Source organism: Nyctibius grandis, chromosome 2 (genome assembly GCF_013368605.1).
Source record: "Nyctibius grandis isolate bNycGra1 chromosome 2, bNycGra1.pri, whole genome shotgun sequence".
Classification (NCBI taxonomy): domain Eukaryota; kingdom Metazoa; phylum Chordata; class Aves; order Nyctibiiformes; family Nyctibiidae; genus Nyctibius; species Nyctibius grandis.
In genome coordinates, this window is record NC_090659.1 from 23,385,661 (window position 1) to 23,407,529 (window position 21,869).

The 21,869-nt window shown below is 39.7% G+C and overlaps 1 protein-coding gene across 1 annotated transcript in view; it reads right to left on the minus strand.

Moving 5' to 3' along the window:
* Positions 1–21,869, minus strand: part of DSCAM (DS cell adhesion molecule) — a 429,591-nt gene that overhangs the window by 195,545 nt on the left and 212,177 nt on the right. The window contains exon 4 of the mRNA XM_068424255.1: positions 5,314–5,460. Within this exon, the coding sequence (XP_068280356.1) occupies positions 5,314–5,460 (147 nt within the window). The remainder of the gene's footprint in view (positions 1–5,313; positions 5,461–21,869) is intronic.

The following is a 21,869-nucleotide window of genomic DNA, read 5'->3' on the forward strand; positions in this document are numbered from 1 at the left end:
GAGAGCCAGAGATGTGTTGCCTTAACAATTACTACTGCTATCCCTGCACTATTTGACTAGAATGAAGCCAACACATTCTCTGTGCTTCTTGGTGGTCTGAAGGCTTTGGATTAAAGAAGTGATTTATTCCCTTGTCAGGAGGGAAGTGGGCAAAGACACAGGAATTTCTGTCTGCAGTCTAACTGACAGATGAGCCTTTTCTTCTTCTCTGGAAAAGGAATTTAATGTGACAAGACCAACATGCAACTTCATACTTCAACTTTCTGTGCTCAACTTACTGAGGAAATCAGCTCGAGAGTAAGAACACTACAGTACACTTCTGTAGCACTTGGCATACATTTATGTATCTCTCAGAAGTCTGGCAGAGTGCCTTCACCAGAGTTGCATGCACTTCACCAGAAATATTACTTTGTGATTTTTGCTTTTTGAGTTTGAAAACTTTTGGAGGAAGAGGCTGATGTGATTTACAGTTTTCTGCAGCATGAAGGAAGCCCAACCTGGAGCTATTGCAACATAAATACTGAACAATAAGTCAACAAATATTCATCAAGGTATTTTCTCATCACATGCAACCACTTTGCTAAGACTTCTGTCTCACAAAGCAACTCCACATTCTGATCATCTCCTTTTACTCCTGACACACTGATCTCTTTTTAGGTATATCTACATCATAGTTGCCTGGGTGTAGGTGTGATTGCAACCATTTTGACATTTTCAAGTGGTCTTTGACTTTGCTAGCTCAGGTACTGCTCACAGGGCAGTTGCAGCAGGTTCCTGTTAGGAGCTGGAGAGATTAAAGGAGCAGTTCACGCTGAATTCAAGCTACTCAAGCAAAGTGTGATCAGTACCTGAGCTAGTTAGTTTAAAACTAGCTTAGATATATCTTCATGAACTGCAGCCACACCTGGGAGGGTACGCTTGAGAGCAAATAGTTAAAGGTACTATGCAAGTTATACTATCAATCCAGAAACTAAAATTGCAATGGTAAACAAATGGGCTAAGTAAATTTTATGTGAATATCTAAACAAAACCCTAGATACCAAGTTCAATGAAAGATGACCACAGGGGTTTTTCTGCTTTCTAAGTGCCAGCAAAAAGTTGAACCACTGAAGGGAAAACCACATTCAGTTTACAGCAACTTACTGTCTCTCTCATTAGAAACGTGTCAGCCAGTAGTTAAACAAATGATTTCACATGCACCAGTAGCCTCAAGGTCCATATTTGGCATCAAGATGGGTTATATTTTTGAGCTTGCCATGCTGTTTATGTCTGGCTTAGTGAAAGCACAATCTGCCAGTATACTATTGGGAAGGCCAATGTCAATTTGACTAATTGATTAGCCAGCTCTTTTCTCGCTTTTTGGGTCATCAGGCATCTGTGTTTTCAGCACATAGATTCTTTTGTGCAGCCTGAGGAATTAACTCAGTAAAAATGTAAGCACGCAAGAAATTACAGCTTTGGCTCTTAGGAAGGTTACATCTACACGAAATCAGTTTCTTCAGTTGAAAGTAATAATTAAACAATAAAAAACTAGCACTGACTTTTAAAAGTATTGTGTGGGCATTCCTACCTAAAACTCATAGTATCTTTGTATCTATCTTCTCCATACGCTTTTAAATTCAAAAGACTTTGTGAAGGACATATGTGGTCACATTTGCAACCCTTTAAGTACAAAAATACAAAGTACCGCGCGGACTTCGAAACAGGATGGGAGCCACTGGGGGAGGAACTAAAGTAATGGTAAGGAAAAGTTGTGGCTAGTAAATACCACACTCTGACAGCCTCCTAATTTGCTGTGGAAAACTGCATATGCTTTGATGCTGGGCCCAGGCAAGGTGCAAAACCACCTTAGACAAGCTGATGGCGACAGCAAAGCAGCTGATGGTAACAGTAAAGCAGCTGCTGCCCTCCTGCTGCCATGGCTAGGCAGAAGATGGGGAAGCCAGGTGGGCTGCCCCCAGGAGCTGGGTGCTACAGCAGCAGATGCCATGGGAGGCACAGCCCCCTTCTGCAGCTATCATTTCTCGCTCTTCAACAACAGCACACCTGTCCCTGTGTCCTCTATCCCAGGTTCACTTTGCTTCATATTTTCCCCTTCTCAGACTGAGCCTTGGCAGAAGCAGCCCAGACTGGAGTCCCATCCATGGAACAGCTAAACTGGGATTTGCCTACATATTTGAGAAGCCTCGAGCTGGTTCTTATAGAGGAGGTATTGAAAATATATTCAAGGATACACAAAATACTATTCTATTGCCCTGCTTTCTTGCATTCTGTACTTATATATTTAAATGAATGGTAGAAACATCTCTTTGGGATGTCCCCCGAACAGACTCCTATTTCGAGATCCTACATTGCATATATTCCAGTTAAGAAAAAAAAAAGGGGGGGGAAGCACAAAAGAAACCCCAGTGTTCATTTGCAATCCCTTGCAATGAGACAAAAACCAAAGTAACATAACTCAATTCCAACATGTGGTATGGACTCTTTTGAATAATTATTTTACTATGCTTTAGTAGTCAGCTGCAAATGTCTTCTAGCAAGGACAAGGGTGGAAAACCTGAGGCAAAATACTAACATTCTAAAGTTCTAACGTATTCTACTTTGTATCTTCTTTGAAGGACAGAGCAAGAAACTCATCATGCTTTCAAAATTGTAAGAATTTTTTGGAGGGTGGGTGTTAAAAAATGGTAAAGATTTTGGGAGCTGGAATTCATGGCTGGACAAAATTATTTTTGGAAAAGCACACTATACTAGGCATTAGAGGAATATTCTATAGCATGTTAGTGGCCTTGGTTTTAATTTTGTTTAGAAAGGCCACATGATTTCAAGGAGATATTCTTACTCCAAATGAAATTTGGAACTCTGCTTTGGTCATAGGCATACTAATTATTCACGTGTGTATTTGCTATTATATGCATGTTACCTTTCTCACTCTTTTAAACAACAATGAAGCTTAACTCGTATCAAAAATGTGGCCAAGAGACTATGATAAATATTCACTACAAAGTATTTCATCCCCAAATAAGCAAAGAATATTTGTGGATGTAAAAGGCAGGCAAAAATGTAGGTCTCATGCAGACAGACCTTTCACCACTATGTTCATGGATTCTCTGATCTCAGTCCTTAAAGACTTTACTATTTTAAAACATAAATTCCAGTGAAGAAGAAAGAGAACCTGTTAGAGAAATATTAAGAGACAAAGTCTGCCCATAATTGCTGTACTTGTTCAGTAGACTAAGAGGACTGGAAATTAGAGCCCACTATAGCTTTAATAGAGAGTAATTAAGCCCACTGAATTAAAAAAGCAAGCTATTGCACACAGGTAAAGTCTCCTATTTTGATTTGGTCTGCAGAGGAGAATACAAAAGGGAACTCCAGACAGAGCACATCTTTTAGAGTGTTTGTCCTGAATTGCAAACAAGACAGAGATTTCATTTTCCCCTTTTGTTCAGCGAAATAACTAGAAATTTTCCTGTGGTAACCAAGATACAAGCCTGACTTTATTTATGTTACCACTGGCTCAGCCTTGGCATGATTTCATACGGAAGCAGATCATATTATAGAGCTAGCTAGAAGGATAGAACCCTGCTTATCCTTATAAGACCAAAGCAGGCAGATTATTGTGCAGGAAAACTACTTCTTCATCTGGCTGGGAAAAGCAGAGGCAAGAATCTTACCTACAGGGGACACATATCAAAGGAAGAAACTCCTGGATCTGACTGGTAAGTAGTTTTAACCTGAATAATCGCACTATTTTTTTATCATTAATATATTTAAGTATTGACTTGTGTATTCACAGTGCTCCAGAATCCTTCAGCAATGACCATTTTGGAGGAGGGCACGGAGTATGTTAGTAATGCAAAACCTTGTGCCCACCTCTCTCTACCTTACGGCTCTCAAACAGAGTGTGGAGAGCTGACACCTTATCACTAGATTTTTTTTCTGACAAAAAGACCAAAAGACAAGAGGACAAGGTCAAAAGGAGAATGACCTCACTGACTGTTAGATTGTGAAGGCCACTATACCCTGACTGATCTTTAGGGTTCAGATTTTTAGAGCAATTTAGTAACAGTGAAAAGGAGAAAAAGCTCTGTGGGGCTTTCGGTGGGATGGTGGGCATGCCTTCTGTAAGGCAAGGATACAGGGAGAAAGAAGAGAGAGTCTGGGATACAGTCTTAGCTAACTCTATGGACGTGGGAATACAATTGCATATTTGCTCACATGCAAACACAGGGTGCAGTTACAGGCACTCAGCAAATGAGGGAGAAGAAGGGGAGGTAGAGAAGAGTTAATCCTATACAGAGATGTTTGAGAGCAAGTTTCAAACCCAGGCCTGGGATCTGCTCCTCCTTCTCACCTCACCCACAACTATCACCTCCTCTCACTGAGACAAAATGGGGTGGGAAGGTGGGATTGGAGCAGCACCATACTGACAGCCCTAAGTGTTTGGGTTATGTGTGTGAGGAACCCAACAGTCCATCACACACACAACAATCAGAAGATGATTTACAATGACAAGGAAAAGTGAAAATAGTATATTTAAGCATATATCTACCTCATCATTTTCCTACCTGCTGCACAAGGCCATTTGCCCTGGGACTCTTAGCTCTGCCTATGGACAGCTACCAGCTAACACTCCTATCTGCCTGCAGTGCCCTGGGTGGCCTGAGACAGGTCACATACCCCTTCTGGCTGGAGATCCCTCCTGAAAGCAGGGGAACACACTGTTTTCCTCAAGGAAGGAGTGTCATGAATGAAAAGGAAGGCTGAAATGCACCTCAGCTAACCTGAGACTCCTGCAGTGGAAATACCTACAGCTGAGCTAAATGTCCTGAGCTCCTGCTATGGTTAACAGAGACAAATAGGCACCATGGGATAATTCATCTCACCCCAAAGTGGGCAGCTGAAGTAGGTCAGATATAGTATCCCTAAAAGTGTTCCCCTCCTTCGGTTACAAATGGAAGTTAAGGTGACTAGACACTTTCACTGCACATGTCTACTTTTAATAGGATGAATCCTATCCACAGTCCTTTTATAAAGTACTCTAAACCTACTAAAAATCACTGTACTAAATGCCAGTGCACCCTACATGCTCTCTGGAAATATCTAATAGGAAGTGAAAAACAGAAGAAAAGATTTTAAAATGGGACATTTTATTTTGCAGCAACAGCTCACAGCTGACCACTTCTACTTTCCATTTGGCAGATGACTTGGTTGTTAGTGCATACGGGAACAAGAACCTGCCTTACCAGTTTAGCACACTAGAGAGAGGCATATACAATACTTAATTTAACATGATACATAAAGGAGCACCTGATACAAAAAGTCTTGCACTGTTGCTTTGTCGTGTTTCTCCAGTGTATCTGTGCCTTGTGATACATCGGTAGTTGTACAGTCCATCTTCATTCTGTACGTCTAAAATATACAAGGCTCCCGTGGATGTGATGAGAAATCTAGGTCCTGAAAGACACAAGAATTTACAGGGTTTAAAATACCTGCAGCTTGTTACTGTGTTCTGCTTGCTCACGCTGGGCGAGGGACAACATAGCCTGGAGGGTCCTGAAGGTTTTTTTTTCCAGAGCCTAGAAGTTGCCAATTTTTTTTTTACTAAGTTTACTAAGTGCTCACTGCAAATAATTAATATCTTAATAAAGATATTAATTCATGTGCACTTCTTACAAAAAATGTAGGGATCTGTAAGGGAAATGTGAGGAATGAAGGAAAGAAATGTGCCACAGTCTATATCACAATCAACAAACAATATCCAAGAGGCATCTGAAATAAAATACAGGGTAAAGATCCAATGCAGTATTTAATCCAGTTTAATTCAATATTGTAGAGTCATATGATGGCCATTCACTAGCAGAGCTGTACATGTTAGAAAGGCAGTCTGGGATGGCATACATAATAAAACAATATTAGCCAAAATGACATTTATTTTCCAGGTATACTAGAAAATTGAGAACAAAAAGATCATAAGAAGTAAAACTAAAGGGATCAATGAAAGCAAGAGAAGCTCACAAAAGGAGGAAGTTTTTACCCCAAGAATATGGGATGCATTTGCTAAAGGATTCTGGCCATAAGAGCCACATACTGCACAGTCCTGCTCCACAACCTGCTTCAGGTGTGATGGGAAAGCAAGGACAGCAAAACCAGCCTTGCTGATGTTGTCTACACCACTGACTCCAGTGAAGCTGTACACACCTGCGCTAGCTACAAGATATACAGCACGAGTGTCAGGAACCGTCCCATCCCACGCTGTCGATGTTTCCTGTAGGTTAATGCACTCCAAACCTCAGCAGGATGGACCGAACTCTTTGCAGCTCAGTACTTCCGTGGCCAAGCTACCGGCAGAAGGTGAGTTAATACATTATCTGATCTACTGTGGACTTTTTTTTTCAATAATAATAATAATGCAGTCTGTGATTAGAGAAGCACCATGTAAGCAAGTAGACAGACTCTGTGTCTAAAAGAAGGGCTTAAATAAGCAGCACAGGATGTGTTATTTAATATGCAAAGATATTTTTTTTAATTGTACAGAGAATGGTTTATTTCAGGAAAAAATTAGGTCCAGCAAAGTGACTGCCCCCTAAAACTGAACAAGACTGACATGTTCATGGCCAGCTTTTCTCCCAGTGTTTATTCAAATTGGAAATAATATTGTTGAAATTCTCTTAAAATAGGTATTTTTTATTATTAACTCTAGAATATGTGGAAAACGTCATGGTACATATGTATGCATGTGCAGTTTTGTTCATTTGACACCTGGACAGATTCCTCTGTTCTGTTGTAAATGCATGTTCTAAAAGCAAGGACACAAAAAAGCTAACATCTACATGGTACATGTTTAAAGCTTTTCCCATGTTGCAGTAAATGAAGGTAATGTGGTTAGTATGCATTGCAAACCTGGGCCTCACCTGGACACTCTTTCTGTCTAAAAAAATTTGCAGTCTAAGTTATGTATGCTTTTCTAAAACTTTTAAAATGGAGAAAATGTTAATATCTTTCCTTTTTTGTATCTGTTTTTTTTTTTTTTTTTCCTCTTGTAGCTTGTACAATATACATAGCTATGTATAGAATCATAGAATCGGTTTGGTTGGAAAAGACCTTTAAGATCACCAAGTCCAACCATTAACCTAACACTGCCAAGTCCACCACTAAACCATGTCCCTAAGCACCACATCTACACATCGTTTAAGTACCTCCAGGGATGGTGACCCAACCACTTCCCTGGGCAGCCTGTTCCAATGCTTGACAGTCCTTTTGGTGAAGAAATTTTTCCCAATATCCAATCTAAACCTCCCCTGGAGTAACTCGAGGCCATTTCCTCAGGATGTATTACGAAATACACATGGGTCCCAAATTAGGGGAGAGAATACCCAAAGATGAAACCTGTTATGAACTAGTATTCAGTAATATGCAGTAAGAAATATTTCCTTTTCTTCAGAGCTCTGTTTGAGCAATGACTTTTTAATAATTAAGTGTAGCCAGGGTTCTTGCTCAAAAACGCATCAGTGGAAAAGCAATCCAGCAGACAAAAGGCAGAAAGGAAATGGTATCACTACAGAGGGTAATCTCCTTTAAACCACAATCTAAAAGAAATGGAAAAAAAAAATTAACAACCACTTAATGTCACAGGACAGGACTGACCCTTAGAGCAGAGAATATTGAATAAAGCAACATCAGCCCATCTCCCTCATCCTTGCATGCGTACTGAGTTATGAAATAGCCACACTGGTGACTTGTCTTGGCTGACCCTGTTCTCCTGAAAGTCAAGGCACAAGCATGGAAGCAGTTAGGTCACAATTTTGGAAAAGCACAAACCACACTGCACATATCCTTCTGAAGTACCTTGTTTGTTCAAATAACATGTACCATTACTAAGAAGTATATTAACACAATAAACCCCCAGAATGGAGACATAGAAAATGTTGAACTACTTGCCTGCTACTGAAGGAGAAGAGCTGGGCAAGGGAAGGTGTAAAGGAGGAGGGAGGACTGGATAGCAGGAGCATTCTCCTCAGCCGTGAGCAACACTATATTTGAGCCTAGGGGGGTTTACAGGCTAATGAGGTTCCCTCTTATACTGAGACCATATTGAGTTCATATGCCTCTGAAAATTTAATTGCTTGCATAGAGAAGGCTTGTGTTTCAACACAAATTACTTATAAACAAATGTACTGTTGAGTGATGTAGGAAAAGCACCTGAATAGGTAATATTTCAATTTCACAGCGTCTGAAATACGGCATTGAAAAGGTTACATGAAAAAAAGCAAAGCTATCATGCATCTTGTATTTTAATACGTTAGTTGTAATGTTTGGAGGAAATTACACAGACAGTTAATAAGAACAAGTTAAACCAATAAAATATGTTTTACCTAACTTCTCAATTACTAGCAAGTTGTTTATTTGCTAGTCACAAAAATAGCTTGGCTTGACCAAACGTGCTAACAACGTTTTTTACAAATACCAGGCAGCTAAAAGCTACCTACTAGCAACCAGAAAGCATAGTCTGCCAGTGTGCAATCACCTAGTGAACCCCCTTAACAATCACAGGACTCTTCTTTACCTGCTGTCAGTCATACAGCCCAGCTCCAAAGCCCCAGCAAGGGGAATCCTACTGCCTCTTAGAGAGGCAGGCTCATAATGATTCACACAGAAGTACTTCCTGCTGGTCAGAGAATACTTTTTTTTTTTTTGGTTGACTCTCACAGTGTAACTCCTAGATATAAAGTAATGTCCTATGCTGAGTATTTCTTTTCCTTTTCCTTTGACAGTCCCCAATTACTCAGACTTAAACACTTGTCTCATTCTACCCTATCTCCTCATCATGTAGGTACTCAACATCTGAACCCTTTAACAAGGTTTAAGGGGTTCTTTACCCCTACTTCTAGGTTAGAAGGATATTTAGAATTTTGATGTGAAAACCATGGTCTGTTTTACTTCTGTGTCACATGCAGATTCTGCAATACTGAAATAGTCATAAAGCAAATCTACCTTTGCCAAGAAATATGTTGTAAGGACTACAGGTAATTAAAACACAGTCACCTCCATTAGTCTGTAGGCAGCATAAAATGACAGCTTCAGGAGATGGGAATCACTTTTAAGGACTTTACTTGGGGTTAATGATGGATATGCAGCAAAGGCAATCTCTCCTTTCTTCTGTTTCCAGCTGTGTGAGCATTAACCAGCTCTGTATTTCAGACAGAACAGCCAGTTCAGACGTGTGCTTGCCCACAGCAATGCCACTCGGCTGGCAGGGCTGCCAGGCTGCTGAACCAGCACTGCATATACCATGTAGACGTGTCGTCTGCAGCCCGATCAAGCCTTAGATCAGACTTTTCAAACTGGGATGTAACTCCATTACCGAACTATGAGGGGGTAGATGTTGGTGGAGTTGCTACTCAGCTGATATCACATCACAGGACCAGGAACACATAAAAAGGTGCTAATGGGATGGTTGTGACCATTTTGGTCCTTCCAGTAAATCTGCTCATGCCGTGCATTTCTGTTAAGCAAGTGGAACCTAAACAGCTGAGAGGAAGAAATGTGCTCCTTGTACCATGGCTTCATGTAGCTTTCTTTTTACGGAATCCAGTTTCACCTTTGCTAAATATACATAATTCCATTTCTACAAAGAGTCACACTGTTGGAAACTACTAGTATGCACAAGTTTAAGATCATACAAATGTGTCCAAAGTTTAAAAATCCATTCCTTTCTCTACACTTTTCTAGAGCTCTCACTATTTTCAGATCCTCTGCACGATTTTGAGATATGGTCTATACAGGTCATCATTAGTAATTAAATTTGGCTCTCTTCTTAGGATATGCGTGAAGTAACTGTCACAGAAATTAAGGTAGAAGATCAAATTCAGAGCTTCCCTTAAAACTGCAGGAAGCTCACTTCCTCAGTATTTCTACCTTGTACACGTTATTGCTGCTAATATTTGCGCTGGAATTGAAACTGAGGAAAGATGTGGAGTGGCTACTGCCAGGTTGAGGAACCTGCATAGATTTGTGGGCTGTTTCCAGATCTCATAGTATTGACTTACATTTGTAAGTGAAGCCTTCTCTCCTCAGTCCTGGAAAAGAGTTTCCTCTGATGCAGTTATATATCTGGGTCAATGAGAGTGGGCACACTTATTAAAAGCCTGCCACTTAATGAAAGAGGTTTGTGAAAGATGTGCAGAGCCAAGAAATTGTTCAGTGTTATCTTGATATATTTTCTAGAGAAGTTAAGAACATATTTGAGCTATCTAACACTGCTTAGATCATATCCCTGTTGGAAATTACTCAGGCTATCATATAATAAAACCTTCACTTAAAGCATTATCTAGAGATTTTCGCCTCACCCTCTTTAAAGATAACTAAAAGTAAATAGTTATTGACACACATCAGATGTTATCCCACAGTATACATTTCTCACCAACACACATTGTGTATAATTGCAGGGCTAAAGCTTTTCCTTTTCCTCTCCTCTTCTTAATATATTTTGCATACTTATGTAATGCTTTAATAACCAACCCCTCCTTCTACTGCAAAAACACGAGACAGAAAGGATGACAGAAAAATAAAAGGGGAAATGCATGTAATTTCTGCCATCTTCTAAACGGAGAGCATTTTCATTAAAACTGACAGCCTGTCATCTGTGACAAAGCCAAAGTGTTGAGTGTTCTGCCTTCTGTACTTCAAAAAGTGTTTAGAAATGCACCAGGATGGGGATCAACAAGCTCTTATTGCCTTGTTGATCAAGCGGAGTGCTTTCTTCCTGAAGCGCATTTAATTTAATCGCTCTTGCTTTGCTGTAACAAAGTCTAATTTTTTTGACTCACCTACTTAATATGCAAAATAAAGATTTTTTTTTTTTAATGGAACATCCTTTCAGATAAACTGAAGCTTTTTGTTTGTTTGGCTGTTAGCAGGCTTCAAGGGAGGAAGGCAGAGAAGCCTCCTTCACAACAATTAAAAAGAACACTGTCAAAATATAGCTCATAATTCCCATTTATTATTCCTCCTCAGCGGTGTTTGTATTAATGCCTTGAAAACTTGATTATAATAATTTCAGCATCTGATTTTCAGAGACGTTGAAAGCTTACATCTTTTTTGGCTTTCAGTGCTTGGTGCTTTTCAAAACCTGGCCCAATATCTGTAGTATACATTTGATTCAAAGAGTTCAAAGGATGTTAGGAACCCTCACTACCTTTTGCCTTGGTGAGGTGGGCAAACATAGTAACATATTACTATTTCAAATTTAAATGTTTTACAGAGAAGCTTACTGAGATACATGGATCGATGTACACAAGTCAGTGGAAAAACAAGGAATGGGACCCATAATTCTTTCTCCTTCATCCCATCTATTATTAATACATAACTTTGCTTCACTGCGAGACTGAAAAAAAAATATATAGATCCAAGGACTAGAAAGACTATTAGAGTCATTTATTCTCACCTTTCATGCTTCACCCATTAACTCCAGCATCAAGTCCATAACTGGAAGTTAAGCTGTAGCTTTTTTAAAAAGACATTAGTCATGATTAAAGATTTCTAGTAAGTGGAGAGCATGTGATACCCCTGGGTAAATTATTCCAATGGTTAATTATTCTCACTTTTGAAAGTGAGTGTATTGTTTGTGGTCTATCTGTCTTTGACCCCAGCTGTTGGATCTTACTGTGCCTTCATTAAAGATTTCCTCTGCAGTCAGAAATCTTCTGCCTATTTAACTACTTACAGAACATGAGGAAATTACCTCTTAAACCATCTTTCTCCTTAATTAGTTATACAGATTGAACTTCCTAAATCATTTACTGTGAATTATTCATATCTTGAAATATTCCTGTAGTTTTTGCCGAACACCTTAACAACTTTTTGAAGTTCTTTTTCAAGTTTGGATCATGCACATAAGTTCAGTGATGGTTCTTGTAATAGTGAATGCAAAATGTCACCACTTTCTTCTATACAAGTTTTCCTTCCACTTATTCATCAAGGAATGACAGTAGTCCTCTTATTAATGCTAACTAGCTTCAGTTATTCAGTGAAAATTGTGATCTCATTTTCAGATTCATGGACTTAGAGAACAGATTTCCCCCATTCTGTAGATACAACCTATTGCCTGTCTGTCTTGACGCTAGAATTGGCTGTATGAAAAACTACATGTTCAAAACAGACCTCTTTATCACACAATCCAATCTCCCTACACAACTCACCAAGCCATATCATTTGTCATTGCACCAACGTTTGAACAGTTTGCATACTTTTTTGACAAGTGTTTCCTTAAATTTCATTCATTAATTGAAACCTTATGTTTTCATCTGAGATTTTACCGAACCACTTGTTTTGAAGATACATGTTTCAAAACAGTAAGACCTTGAAGAGAACAAATGGGGAACAGGAGGACGAGACTGGGTCATAACTAGGCTTGACCAACCTGAACTAAGGGCCTCAAATCCCATGACGTTTTAGAAACACACCACTCATTTTACTATGTGCTGACTAGTGCCCTAAATAACCTAGTGACTTCATTAAAGTTGAACTGCATTAGCAAATTGTGTGTTCATTTCTCTAAGTGAGAAGAGGTCACATTTACAATTATGAAATTGCTCTTATATAAGGTTTTGAATGCTTTCCATTAGTCTGTATAATATCAGAGATTAAAATAAAATTTTACAGGTCTGAGTAATAAGTTAAAATAATTCTGTTTAGGTTTCCCATGTGAAATTGTTCTCATGTATAATTCATAAGAAAATGTGAACATTTTCCTATCAAATTAGTGCATAATATTCTCGTATGAAAATTAGAATATTTTAAAACTGTAACATTAATTATTCTTTTAGCACATCTTTTTCCCCCAGTATGCTGTTAGTCTTTAAATAGGGGTAATGTTATACTCAAGATGGTTTAAAAAATCATATTTGATTTTCACTTTGTTGGAAACACGTCTAACGGCATTATGTTATTGCAGTCCAAATTGGGTTGATAGAAATTAAGAGAACAGATGGCTGTTCTAATCATGTGCCAAATGATAATATAGAACAAATAAACTTTTATCAGCTATACTTGCCACCTCTGCTGGATAGAACTGCTTCTGCTAAGCAAGTTTCTAGCATGACCTGTGCATGCAATGGGAGAAACCTCCCCACAGAGTCAGAGTAACCTATAACTCAGTTTTATAGTACTGCTACAACATCGTTCTCAAAGCAAATCAATCTGCTGCTCTGGGCATGGAAAATGTGCTAGAAGCAGCCATGCTTAAACTGTGCCCTGAAGTCACAGCCCTGCAAATGCTTTTGATACACAAACCAAAGATTAGATGAGGAAAGAGAGGCATGTAGGGAAAGAGGGAGACAAGGATTTCACTTTTCCAATCACCACTCACATAATGCACTCAACCTACATGAGACACCTGGGGTGTTGCTCACAGTAGGTGGTGCAGATGGTCAAAATACGACTACGCTCCTCTGAGCAGCACAACCTTTCCCCTGGGGATGCAGCCAAGCTCATAGGCCCTGCTAGCAGACCTTATCGAGGATAAAAATGATATATTATATATTTATTTTTTTTTTTATCTTCTCATATCCCCTCAGCTCTGGGGTCTATAAATTGCACCTTTGGAGGGTGTTGCCCACTGCCCCTCTCCCCATCAGGAACACAACCTGCAGCTGACTTCCAGGAGAACAGGAGCAGGAGGGAAGTCACAGCACTGCCCTACAGCCCAAGGGCAATTAACTTCATTAATCAATTACAATTAAATTAGCCCTCTCTTGTGTTACCACCTCCACCCTTCAGGCACACCTGTTGAAGAACCAAATACTTGTTTGCATTACATGACCTGGCCTTTATCCCTCATAGATCTGGGTTTTGATAACTGGAGAGGCCACCATGAGCATGACTCAATTTCTGTGAGGAAATTTCAGTGGCAAAGATTCTCAAGTAACACCGTGGTAGGAAGTTACTCATGAGGAATTAAGGTCTTTGTTCTTCACATTTTTTCCTGGCACAAGGGAAAAAAGAAGCATAAAAGCCATAGGAAATATGTACTATTCAATATATTCATTAATGACTTGGATGAGGGAATAGAGTGCACTGTCAGCAAGTTCGCTGATGACACAAAACTGGGAGGAGTGGCTGACACACCGGAAGGCTGCGCAGCCATTCAGAGAGACCTGGACAGGCTGGAGAGTTGGTCGGGGAGAAATTTAATGAAATATAACAAGGGCAAGTGTAGAGTCCTGCATCTGGGCAAGAACAACCCCATGTACCAGTACAAGTTGGGGGCAGAGCTGTTGGAGAGAAGCGTAGGGGAAAGGGACCTGGGGGTCCTAGTGGACAGCAGGATGACCATGAGCCAGCAGTGTGCCCTTGTGGCCAAGAAGGCCAATGGCATCCTGGGGTGTATTAGAAGGGGTGTGGTTAGCAGGTCGAGAGAGGTTCTCCTCCCCCTCTACTCTGCCCTGGTGAGGCCGCATCTGGAATATTGTGTCCAGTTCTGGGCCCCTCAGTTCAAGAAGGACAGGGAACTGCTAGAGAGAGTCCAGCGCAGAGCCACGAAGATGATTAAGGGAGTGGAACATCTCCCTTATGAGGAGAGGCTGAGGGAGCTGGGTCTCTTTAGCTTGGAGAAGAGGAGACTGAGGGGTGACCTCATTAATGTTTATAAATATGTAAAGGGCAAGTGTCATGAGGATGGAGCCAGGCTCTTCTCAGTGACATCCCTTGACAGGACAAGGGGCAATGGGTGCAAGCTGGAACACAGGAGGTTCCACATAAATATGAGGAAAAACTTCTTTACAGTGAGGGTGACCGAACACTGGAACAGGCTGCCCAGAGAGGTTGTGGAGTCTCCTTCTCTGGAGACATTCAAAACCCGCCTGGACGCATTCTTGTGTGATATGGTCTAGGCAATCCTGCTCCGGCAGGGGGATTGGACTAGATGATCTTTCGAGGTCCCTTCCAATCCCTAACATTCTGTGATTCTGTGATTCTGTGAAATAGTTGTCTGAGGCAAAGGAGGCTGCTGCCATATTTGAGCTGTAGTTCCAGGCTCCTCAAAGCTTACAGAGACGTATGTCTATCATAAGGGTGAGCTTGCAGGTCTGAAGTTTTCTTCAGTTCCACAGCAGCCAAAGTTTTCCCTTTTCCTTCTGTTTGTTTTTTTTTCTTTTTTTTTTTCCCAGAATCATTATTGAGGATTTATAAAACAAGCCAGCAGCCTCACATGAGGTATTTTTCTATTTTATGTAGACACGCAATCTGTTTTGAGTTCAATAAGAAGTAACTGAGGTTATCTCTCTGCAAAGAATTAAGGACGTTTATAAACATTTCCAATCCTATGGCCTGACATGGTTGCAGTTGTAACATAGATGAATTCTTAACTTTGCAAAATTTATGTAGAAATGATAGGTCAAAACTAAGACAGACTTTTTCTTACACCATCACTCTTTACCCGCCCCCAACCTTGCCTTCTCTACCTCAGTCAGATCCTTCCTCAAGAAACATCTCAAGCCTTGACAGACTTAAGAGGTGAGCCCGTGCGAACAGCATGAAGTTCAACAAGGCCAAGTGCAAGGTCCTGCACATGGGTCAGGGCAATCCCAAGCACAAATACAGGCTGGGCAGAGAATGGATTGAGAGCAGCCCTGAGGAGAAGGACTTGGGGGTGATGGTTGACTAGAAGCTCAACATGAGCCGGCAATGTGCGCTTGCAGCCCAGAAGGCCAACTGTATCCTGCACTGCACCAAAAGCAGCGTGGCCAGCAGGTCAAGGGAGGTGATTCTCCCCCTCTGCTCTCGTGAGACCCCACCTGGAGTACTGCGTCCAGCTCTGGGCGCCCCCAACATAAGAAGGACACGGAGCTGTTGGAGCAAGTCCAGAGGAGGGCCACAAAGATGATCAGAGGGCTGGAGCACCTCTCCTATGAAGACAGGCTGAGAGAGTTGAGCTTGTTCAGCCTGGAGAAGAGAAGGCTCTGGGGAGACCTTCTAGCAGCCTTCCAGTACCCGAAGGGGGCCCACAGGAAAGCAGGAGAAGGAATTTTTGCAGGGGCATGTAGTGATAGGATGAGGGGTGACGGTTTTAAACTGAAAGAGGGTAGATTTAGATTAGATATCAGGAAGAAATTCTTTACTGTGAGAGTGGTGAGACAGTGGACCAGGTTGCCCAGAGAAGCTGTGGATGCCCCCTCCCTGACAGTGTTCAAGGCCAGGTTGGATGGGGCTTTGAGCAAGCTGGTCTAGTGGAAGGTGTCCCTGGCCATGGCGGGGGGGTTGGAACTAGATGACATTTAAGGTCCCTTCCAGTCCCAACCATTCTATGGTTCTATGATCTATTGTAGTGGCAGCTCAGTCTGAATCAGGGTATACAAATAAATGTCCCTGATCAGTCACTCTGCCCCTCAGCCAGTGGAGGTCAGAGCTGCTCAAAGTGTGAGAGGTCCAATTCAACCATCATCACCATCTCTCTAAAATGCCGGAGAGGAAAGGATCAATGTCATGAGATATTTTCCATTTGATCCTTGAAAGCAGAAAAGCTTAAAGAGGAAAACAGTTAACAAAGAATCGCTATTATTTTGGCACATGTGCCTCTAAGGAATATTAGGGACCAACCACTTCTTTCTGCATCTCTCCAAAGAAAATGGATTTAGTGAAATTTAGTGTTTACTTCTACATTCCAAGATGGCTTACTGTCTCTTATAACTTGAGATTTTGCCATAGATATAGTTTCCAGATTTCCCTTATTGTTTTGCATGCAATATTACTAGCTAAGACAACAAACCTGCCTATTTCTTGAGTGTAGAACCATAAGGTGAATAAAATTAAAATGAGATAGAAAGGGAGAAAGAAACAAAGAAAGTAAAAAGAAAGAAGAAAAGAAAAAAGAGAGAAAGAAAAAAAAAAAAGAGAATGACAGGAAGCGCGGAGAGAGGGAAATGAAGCTCCAGTTTGGGCTTTATAAATTGAGCTGAGAGAGATTATCTGCTGAGTCACTTACAGCATTACCATAGGAATAAGAGTTGTGGTACCGTGTTGGGTTCACATTAAGACAGGATGAGACCTCAACACAATGCTCAAAAATCAAACAGGTCCTGAAAGCTGGTGGTATCTCTCTTCATGGTTTTAGCTGCTTTAAATTCAAATGTAACATGAGTTCATTTGCGTTTCTGTTACCACAGAATAAGGAAAGACATATGAGCATTAGCACTATTATATGCGCAGTGCTATCATTTTCTGAATAAGTTTGGATACTATGATAATGGCCATTCCGAAAAACAGATGGTTAGACAAATTATTCAAATCAGAACACATTTTATTGCCCCCTCCATGTTTCTGAGACTGCAAAAATGTATTTCATGCCAATTGTCCATACCAATTCCAGTTATATTATGTAAGCAGTATTCAAGTTTTATAGAGGAAGAATAAACTTGTTCTTTTTTTTTTTTTTTAAAGCATGTATAGTTGCAGGAGCTGTATTTTTGTGTACACAGACTAGGTTATTTCAATCGTTACTACTTTATGATTGGATAGTACAAAAGTGACTTATCACATAATGTTTATATTTATTTGTTCACCCTCTTAATCCTTTATGAATATATTAGGCATGAGTAGCTACAGTCCTCCACCCATTGTTGTTAACTGTCAGTCCTCCAGGATATTAAATAAAACTGCCATAATCTTTAATACTGCAGTTTTAGATGATTTGGGTCCTTACATATGTTGCTGTAGAAGCTTTCCTTATTTCAGCTAGAAAGCAAGCAGGTAATTTTAAATCACTAGCTAGTTTTAGCAGCTCTGATTAAAGCGGATTCGGCTTTGCCCATGATATATGGAGCTGTCTGGAGGATTAAAATTTCTTCTCTCAGACTTTTGCTGGTGCATCCCAAATAAATAAATAGCCTGCAGCTGACCAAGGGCTTAGCACAGATAAACTTATGCTTTACTCTATACAACATACAATCTTAGAATCGTTTTGCTTGGAAAGGACCTTTAAGATCACCAAGTCCAACCCTTAACCCAGAACTGACAAGCCCACCGCTACACCATGTCCCTAAGCACCACATCTACCCATCTTTTAAATACCTCCAGGGATGGTGACTCCACCACTTCCCTGGGCAGCCTGTTCCAATGTTTGACAGCCCTTTTGGTGTAGAAATTTTTCCCAATATCCAATCTAAATCTCCTATGGCACAACTTGAGGCCATTTCCTCTCATCTTGTCACTTGTTACCTGGGAGAAGAGACTGACACCTGCCTCACTACAACCTCCTTTCAGGTAGTTGTAGAGAGAAGAATATAAACCATCTCTCCTTCTATCTGCACGTAAATTTAAACATAAGCTTGTTAAGTAAAGGGAGAACCTCCACCTCCTCTGGCCCAAACAGCAGTTGGTTTATGTCACCATCATCAAATGTGCACGTTAATAGTTTATAGCTTTGAAGTCATTGTATATGCAGAATATGTACTGTTATAGAGAATATGATCAGAATAAATCACAGCCTCACATACACAGAATTACAAGTGCCACCAGCATCAGATTATTTTGACTAACTGCAAATAATCAATATTATGCTACATTAATTAGAGCAGCTGCAGCTCTGTTGCCCCGCATGTTTAACCACATTTATTCTGCAGGTAACTGAAGGTAATGAAGCATCTCAACCTGAAGGAACAGTTTTATGAGAAACTTAGAATAGTACACACTTCCCTTCATGAAAAAATCTATTCAGAGACTCACAAGACATCTGAGTATTCGGAATATTTATTTAAGGTATATGCAGTAACTAACAGATGAAGCCTCATGTGGTACATTCTAGCATAGTATTTTCACCTAATGACTTATTTTGAGTGTAAAATTAGGGAAACCTAAACAAGTTAATTTCGTTTTAGGGTACTGTCTTAGGATGGAGTTATTATCTCTCTCACTCAATTTGAAAAAGTAAACCTATTTTGTCCCTTGGATAAAAAATTTTCAAAATATTCCTCCACTGTAGAAGGAAGTAGCTCCACTAGGAATTAGAGTTAAATTAAATCATTTCCCCCGAAGACTCTTGGCCAGTCCTTTGGTGACAGATTCCAGTGTTCAGTGAATAACTTTTAAAAGGAAGAAAAAAGCAACTAATGATGTATATTATTATCTTTTTGAACAAGACAATAGTGTTAAGTCCATGGAGTCACTTTTCAACAGCTCTTTAAAAATCAAAATATTTTTTAAAATTTCCCCTACCATTAGCTGCATGCTACTTTTCCTGTATAAACTTGCCTTCTCTTATACACACCGATTTCCACTCTGAACATACCCAACTATGGAATACGATGGGAACCTACTTCTCTCTCTGGTTTACCCTTCCACACAACACAGGTGAGGCACAGAACTACATTTCATACATTTAGTGGTTTTAACTTCTTTCTGCTCTGACTACCACTCATACACTTACTATTTTTAAAAAGCAGCCTCCTGACAAACTACTCCCATCTTTTAGGACTCCATATATATTTTCCTCAATATAGAAACATACAGAACCTTCACTGGGTTCCTGTAAAGAATAGCGTTGTAACAATTGATGAAGCAGTGTTTCAAAGAGAAGAGAGAGAGCATCAGGATGACAGTAGTAAGAGCAGAAGTATGTAAAGACTGTTTCGTACTGTATAATGAATCAAAAGAACTCCTGTCGACCCTGATCCAATGAAAGTACCCCATAAAGGAATATTAGAAAAATAGCAACTAAGTATGAGACAAGATAAGTCACATGTATAATCAACTTTGCTGGAAGAATAAAAAAAACAAAACCACTGATTTTAAATTGAAATAACTGCAAGCAATTCCCGAGAATCTGATTGCAGACTGCATTGCATCAGCATAGGGGATTTAGCATAGTATGCATACAGACCTCACTTCTTGTGGGTTACAAAGTTTTATAATTCTTACAACATTTCAATAATCAGAAACACTTTGAATGTGAGTTATAATGGTATAAGTAGATACAGTTATCACGCTGTTTGTGGTCTGTGCTTTGTCAAGTTAGGCTTTTTGGTGACATCTTTGGCAAACTAACTTTCTAACAATAAAAAGTGTTCAGTAAATATAACTTTTCAGCATGGGTTAAATTCACAGTGTGATTTGTGCTGAGCATCAACTCAAGATTACAAGGTATTTCAATCCAAATTAATTTCAAAGATATGTGTGAGATTAAACTAGGAAGGATGTGTAGTTCCAGACCTTCTCATAAAGATTACTTTGAATCTGTACTATTCATTTCCTTAGACTGGCAGCACAAAGGAAAATATTGTTATAAGCACAACAAGCATCATTCCTTTAAAATAAAAGTATTTTAGGTTTTTTTATTCCCTTCTCTGAATTGCTTAGGGAATCATGACTTGGAAGCCTGTCCACATATCACGAACATTAAGGAAATACACCCAAATGCAGTTCTCGGATAATTTTCATCATTTGCCTGTTTTTATTTGATTGGGAAATTGAGGCACAGTAAAGCTAATTGATTTACCTAACCTTATTGTGCATGTTTGTGGCAGATTTGGGAATCCTGTATTCTAGTCCTGGGCTTTGAGCATAAAAGCACCCTTTCTTATTCCTCATATTACATGCTGTGCCTGAAGACCTGTCAGATACTATTCAACCCTTTGTGTAGGTACACAAGGACACAGTTTGAGTATGTAAAGCTCTGTGTATGAGTTAAATGTTACTACTATTCTACTATTTCAATTGTCTGAGTGTTCGCAAGCACGCAAGTGCCAGTTTGGTTTGCACTGTTGCTCATTTTGAATGAAGACTTCAGAATAAATTATTTTGAAAATATAGCCTTTTGCCAGACTGATGTTTCAGGCAGGCCTGTGTTAAACATTCTTCTGCTTTTCCTGAGCTTTTCCTGTACCTAAAGATACAATTAATTCTGCAAATGATGAAAAGCATCTATTTTGTTAACCCTTACAGGTCTGTTTTAGGGTTGCATAGTACCATTTAGTAAGCAAGAAGAACCACTATAATGTGTTTTCTTGTATCTTTTAAATTATGAATGTTAAGAAAACAAGTGTTTAGAACAAACCACTGTAAACTCATACTTTAAATATTAGACTTTAGCCTGAAAGTCATACAAGGCATTTTTTCCACTTTTAAAACTTATTTTTGAAGAAGCATAGCATTAGATTAAAAAAACCCAACAAAATAAAAATGTCAAAGTAGACAGAGACCAGCATTGCCTGGACCATAAGCGGTCTTCCTGAGCAGTCATCTTCTCTTTCTTTATCTCCATAGGCCATTAAAGAACATGTTGAATCACAGAGTGACCTTGCTTGTCATCATCATATGACATTATCACAGATGGCCTTGACCATGCTAATAACATTTACATGTGAAGATCTATATAATTTACATTTCTTGCATTCCCAGAAAATGCAAGCAGCATAAAGTTGCCTAAACAAGATTGACCTGACAGAAATGCCTGCACATGTACAGCACATTCAGTCCATCCAAGATGTGCAGAATTTAAAGTGCGTGCTTTGCACCAATGATCAGTGTAATACAACTGCTGTAGTGTGCACAGTGTAAGTCAGACACATCCATGACCTCTTGCACAACTGTAGATGTAGAACAACAATTGCCAACTGCACACATGGAATTTGTCTTGAAAGCATTAGCACATTGACATAAAATACACCTTTAAGTAGAGGAGCATTATGAAACCTGTGAACCATGTATGTGTGTCTGATTTAAGCCATCAGAACATGGCTTAAATGGGATTTAAAGTAATGTACCAGTGGTCTGTTGTTCTTACTTGTGCATGACAGTTGCCTTGAAAGAGATGTGACTGTACACAGTGCTTTAAATATATAAGGTCTAAAAGTACTCTTTTTCTTGAAAAATTC